The sequence below is a fragment of the Tupaia chinensis genome, unplaced genomic scaffold, assembly GCF_000334495.1.
Source record: "Tupaia chinensis unplaced genomic scaffold, TupChi_1.0 Scaffold000115_1, whole genome shotgun sequence".
Classification (NCBI taxonomy): domain Eukaryota; kingdom Metazoa; phylum Chordata; class Mammalia; order Scandentia; family Tupaiidae; genus Tupaia; species Tupaia belangeri.
The window spans coordinates 128,899-134,395 of NW_006159579.1; the positions used below are offsets into that span (position 1 = coordinate 128,899).

The following is a 5,497-nucleotide window of genomic DNA, read 5'->3' on the forward strand; positions in this document are numbered from 1 at the left end:
ACAGTGTTACTTAGTAGGTTCCATAGCTCCTGCTCTTTCCCGCCCCAGGATTGGCCAGACCTCTGGGACACCTCGACCTGGGACTGGACAGGGCCCTGGAGACGCACCGAAAGCACAGAGGACCAGAACCCCCGTCTTCTCCATGAGCTTCTGGCACAGCAGCTTGCACCTGGAGGACAGAGGCCATGGTCACGGAAATGCTGGGGGCTCTGCGAGGGTTTGCCTTCTTCCTCCTCGTTCCCTTTTCTATCTGCATGCTGTTTGTCCCCCTCTGTCTCCTCTCCTGGTAAACATGTCCTTTGGGCTTCAGCTCAGATGTCTCCTGCTCCTAAGACCGCCACGGTCGACCTCTCAACATTCCCCTTGGCACTGTCTTTCTCATCTGACTGGGAGCCCCTGAGTGGTGGGGGCCAGGGCTAAGCATTGAGGAAATGTTTAAAATGTCCACTTTAAGTGAAGGAAGGAGGTGGACAGCTCTGCGGAAATTCAGAGGAGCTTTCATGGGCGGGAAGGGTAAAGGGAAAGGAGGGGACAGGCAGTCAGGCCGGGAGAACAGCCTGCGCAAAAGCACGGTAGTGGCATAGGAATAGTGGGTCCAGAGAGGGAGACTCCTCGCTTTGCTGGCCCACAGTGTTTCCGGCAGGAAGTAGAATGAGTTCAGCTTTGAAAGGGAGGGTGGGGCAGGTTCCAGGAGGCTATAGGCTGAGGAGATGGAGCAGTGGGAGCCACAGTGGTTTCTGGGGAGGAGGATCTCACGAAAGCCAGGTTTGGGATTGTTTACCTGGCCTGGCTATCAAGGAGAGGTCCAAACCAAGGAGAGGGCTGCCATGGCACCAGCTGCCCGTTCCCAGCCCCCGTCCCACTCCCCCGACCTTCCCTGCTCACCTGCAGGTGTTGAACAGAACTTGCTGGGCCTGCGTTCTCAGGAAGCAGGCCAGGCAGGTGAACCAGGCTGTAGAGGAGACAGAACAGTGAGTAGCTGCGTGCTCATTTCTGTCCCACTATGAGGACTCGGTGACTGTTCTATGGCTGGGGGAAATGCCCAGGACTGGAAGACCCTCTTGACATTTCTGGTTGAGTCTAGCACTGCCCCTGGCTCTGCTCATGAGTAAGCACCAGCGTGGAGGGAGGATGGATCCTACAGGTGAGCGCCATCCACAACTGGCAGTTAATATGTGCTTATGGTGACTCAGGAGCACAAAAAGGCTGCAATGCCCATTCCCAGACTCTGGAAGCTTGGCAAGGACAGAGTCCTGGTCTGAGTCATCTCTGGGTGCCCAATATGGAGCTAGGCAAAAACTAGAGGTTCAGAACGATTGGAAAGGTGGGAGCATATGTGGATAGATGGAAAAATGAGAATGGCTAGGAAGATGGATGAATAGGAAGATGGAGAAGAGTGTGGGAGAATGAAAGGATGGATGAACAGACAGAGATGGAAGGGTTGAGGACTGAGTAGATGGACATATTAGCAAATAAGGGTATGGGTGAATTGACAGATGACTCAGTGGATGGATGGATAGTACCAGTGCCCAGCTGGTGGCAAAGCAGGTCCCAGAGCTGGCGGTTAATTCCTCCTGCAAACAGCAAGTCTCCCTTCCACTTCCCTTCTCCAACCACCACAGAGCTCCTGGAGGGAGTGATACCTCCAGAGCTCAGCCTGCAGCTCTGCCACCATTGCCCCCAGTGCAGGCTTTGCCCGCCCCCTGCACCCTGCCCTGCAGTCAGCCTGCACTGAGAGTGGACCCTCTCCCAGGGGCCCATGTTGATAACCGAAGCGGTTCCTTGGTATATACGTACACATACATCCCAGTATCCACTGAGTCAGGCTTATGGCTGGGGTACTGATACGGACAGGTAGCAGGAACGCGTCACCTGCAGAGAGCACAGGACTGTCACATCGCTGCCAGCCTCTGGGACGGGATGTTGCCAGAGACCCAGGGAGCACCCAGAGCTTGGGGTAGGCATCCCTGCCCCTCTGCCCCTGCCTGCCCCTTGCTCGGTGGCCCTGGGTTGCCCTTGTGACATCTCTGAGCCTCAGTTGCTCCCTGCCCAAGAAGATCTTATAGTACCATCCCTGCTCACTTGCACTGGATGAGGAGTCCTCTGCCATCCTGCTGGTGTTCCGGCCTCGTTGGGTGACCCTGGGATGACAAGATTCACAATTGGATGAAGAACGAGGGTCATCACATCTCACACTGAGTTGCTGAGAACTTTTCCCAAGACCACGAGTCTATGAATCAGGGACAAACTCAGGTGTGGTTGACCCCAGACCCAGGTCTCTTTTGAGGAAAGAACTCAGGTTGCCGGGGCAGTCACAGGTGAGTGTCACCATGAGGAGTCCCAGAGGCTGGCAGAAGCCTGATTTCATTCCTTTCTCTGCTCCTAGACTTTATGATTTTAGGCAATTCTGATTGGTCAAAGCCTGTTGCAGTACTCCTGCTCCCTTTGCTGTGATTGGTTCAAAGATGGAGGGCGGTGCTTGAAGGGTAGGGACGCTAGGTAGGGGGTGGCTAGAAGGGATGGCACTTGGGGGAAAGATGTTCTTACTGCTGAAATGAGACCCACAGAAACCAATACCATTCTCCTACCACCCTATAAAGCTATGTGTCAGCTGGACACCCAGCACCGGGGCAGCCGCTGAGTGGAGCGGAGGCCAGAGAAAGCACACGGATGGCAGGAATGGCCGTAGGTGGCAGTGCGCACAGCAGAGGTAGTACACCCTGGAGTCACCTGCACCTGGTGTGTGAGGTTTCAGAATCTTCGATTTCTTAAGGCAAAGTCTTCACATGTTTTTTATTCTACCCCCAGTGGTTTTATGTGTGTTTATTAAGAAATTATGGGGGCTGGCAGGTGATGGGGTGGTTAAAGTGTTGGACTCTCACATGGCCAACCACGGTTTGAGTCCTGGACCTGGAGGCTTGCTTTCTCACTTTCCCTCTCTCTCTTCCTCATTCTTTCTCTGGTCAAATTAAAAAAAAATATATAATAATAATAAATAAAATTGAATAAATTTTTAAAATTACTTAAAAAAGAAATTGTGCATGTGTGTCCAGTTATGCTAGCTTATTACTTGCCCTTTTCAAATGTACAGATTTATTTATGCACTCCAAGGAATATGGAGTAGAAGAGGATAACCTAAAAAAAAATACACTCAGTTTTTAAGAGTGTCTTCCCTTTACCCCCGTGGATTCTTTTATGTACCTAATTTGGGGACCCTGATCTAAGCAGCATTTTTTTTTCTGTTTCCCTTTATTGGTTCTTGTGTATGCATGTGAAAGAGAGAAAACCCCTCAGTGGGGCCCGGTCATGCCTCAGTCCTCCTTCCTCTAGTTCTCTGTCCTGTCAGGATCCTGGCATGAGTACGTGCACCTGGCACATTGCTGTGGGGGCCCAGATTCGAACCCCAGTCTGCTGTGTGGGATCAGCTTCCTCTGCACAGCCCTTAACTGCTGCACTCTGGCCTGGCTCTGGACATCAACTCAAATCAGACTTTCTGTCATTTATAACCAGAGAGCTCCTAGCAGCCAGGCCAGCAGAAATACATGTTTCCTGTTCGTTTCTCTTTCTCTCACTGGGCTCCGAATTCCATGAGGCCAGGGGCAGGTGGCTTGGCACAGCGCCATGCTCCCAGCATTCTCTGCAGTGCCTGCCACACAGTAGGTGCTCACTAAACACGTGCTGAGAGGATGGTTGTTGCACCACTTCCTGGCCACTGTCCCACCTTTCTGATCACAGTGGCTGTGTCTGCAGAGTGTGACTGATAATGCTTCTCACCTCCGAGGGGAGGTGAGCATTCTGTAAACCACGGTTTGAGTCCTGGACCTGGAGGCTTGCTTTCTCACTTTCCCTCTCTCTCTTCCTCATTCTTTCTCTGGTCAAATTAAAAAAAAATATATAATAATAATAAATAAAATTGAATAAATTTTTAAAATTACTTAAAAAAGAAATTGTGCATGTGTGTCCAGTTATGCTAGCTTATTACTTGCCCTTTTCAAATGTACAGATTTATTTATGCACTCCAAGGAATATGGAGTAGAAGAGGATAACCTAAAAAAAAATACACTCAGTTTTTAAGAGTGTCTTCCCTTTACCCCCGTGGATTCTTTTATGTACCTAATTTGGGGACCCTGATCTAAGCAGCATTTTTTTTTCTGTTTCCCTTTATTGGTTCTTGTGTATGCATGTGAAAGAGAGAAAACCCCTCAGTGGGGCCCGGTCATGCCTCAGTCCTCCTTCCTCTAGTTCTCTGTCCTGTCAGGATCCTGGCATGAGTACGTGCACCTGGCACATTGCTGTGGGGGCCCAGATTCGAACCCCAGTCTGCTGTGTGGGATCAGCTTCCTCTGCACAGCCCTTAACTGCTGCACTCTGGCCTGGCTCTGGACATCAACTCAAATCAGACTTTCTGTCATTTATAACCAGAGAGCTCCTAGCAGCCAGGCCAGCAGAAATACATGTTTCCTGTTCGTTTCTCTTTCTCTCACTGGGCTCCGAATTCCATGAGGCCAGGGGCAGGTGGCTTGGCACAGCGCCATGCTCCCAGCATTCTCTGCAGTGCCTGCCACACAGTAGGTGCTCACTAAACACGTGCTGAGAGGATGGTTGTTGCACCACTTCCTGGCCACTGTCCCACCTTTCTGATCACAGTGGCTGTGTCTGCAGAGTGTGACTGATAATGCTTCTCACCTCCGAGGGGAGGTGAGCATTCTGTAAACTGTTGGAACCAGCAGATGGCATAATGGTTATATCTTTGAACTCTCACATATTAGGTTTGAGTCCTGGACCCAGCAGCTTAAAACTCGCATTGGGTGCATGTGCGTGTTTGCCTAAAATCCCGGGGGGGGCGGTGGATTATGGAGTGACCACCCGCCCTGGGAGGTGATTTCTCACTTTCTGTCTCTTTGTCTCTCTGGCGAGCACATGCACCCTATAGCAAAAATCTTCCCAAAACAAAGCAAAACAAAACTTTGAAGGGCCGGGCAAAGGGAGGGGCCGCCATCCTCACCTCCTGGACCTGGGATTGTGCGCATCTTCGGGTGGAGCACTTGGGTCTCCGGGGTTCCTTGGGAACCGTGGCATCAGTTTCCTTCTCGAGGGCTGGGGTTGGTGGTGGGATGTCTGGGAGTCAGTGAAGAGGGAGCTGCTGCCTCTGAGTGTCCCCTGGAAGGTGCCATGGAGAATCTGCCTGGGTCGGGTGGAGCTGTGAGCTCTGTGACCTCACAAAGGAGGTGGGCTGGGGAGGGGCAGTCTCCAGCTTGGCCCTGGAACCTGCCCTAGAGGAAGCCATCATGTCCAACTGCCTGTTTTTTAAGATTTGGAAATTGAGGTCTTAAGACAGGAAGGGCCACGTTAGTGTCTCAGAGGCTGAGCAAGAGTGAGAACTGAGGCTTCATTAATTAGGCCATGCTTTTCATTGCTCCCTAGGGCCCTTCCTGACCCAAGCTTCCCAGAGTTACCCACTTCCTAGGTTCATAGGAATGTATTTTATAATGCTGAG

At 51.4% G+C, this 5,497-nt stretch overlaps 1 protein-coding gene across 2 annotated transcripts in view; it reads right to left on the reverse strand.

The window, feature by feature from the left end:
• Positions 1 to 5,197, reverse strand: part of SUN5 (Sad1 and UNC84 domain containing 5) — a 24,950-nt gene extending 19,753 nt beyond the window's left edge. Inside the window, exons 1-5 of one of the 2 annotated variants that reach the window (XM_006143997.1) lie at positions 5,006 to 5,197; positions 2,083 to 2,141; positions 1,804 to 1,872; positions 886 to 952; positions 108 to 169 (exon numbers count right to left, since the gene is read on the reverse strand). In XM_006143997.1, the coding sequence (XP_006144059.1) occupies positions 108 to 169; positions 886 to 952; positions 1,804 to 1,872; positions 2,083 to 2,141; positions 5,006 to 5,079 (331 nt within the window). In that variant the 5' untranslated portion in view covers positions 5,080 to 5,197. Of the gene's footprint in view, positions 1 to 107; positions 170 to 885; positions 953 to 1,797; positions 1,873 to 2,082; positions 2,142 to 5,005 lie in introns of both variants that reach the window. The other variant, XM_006143996.1, reaches the window with a different exon arrangement.
• Between the last annotated feature and the right edge of the window lie 300 nt (positions 5,198 to 5,497).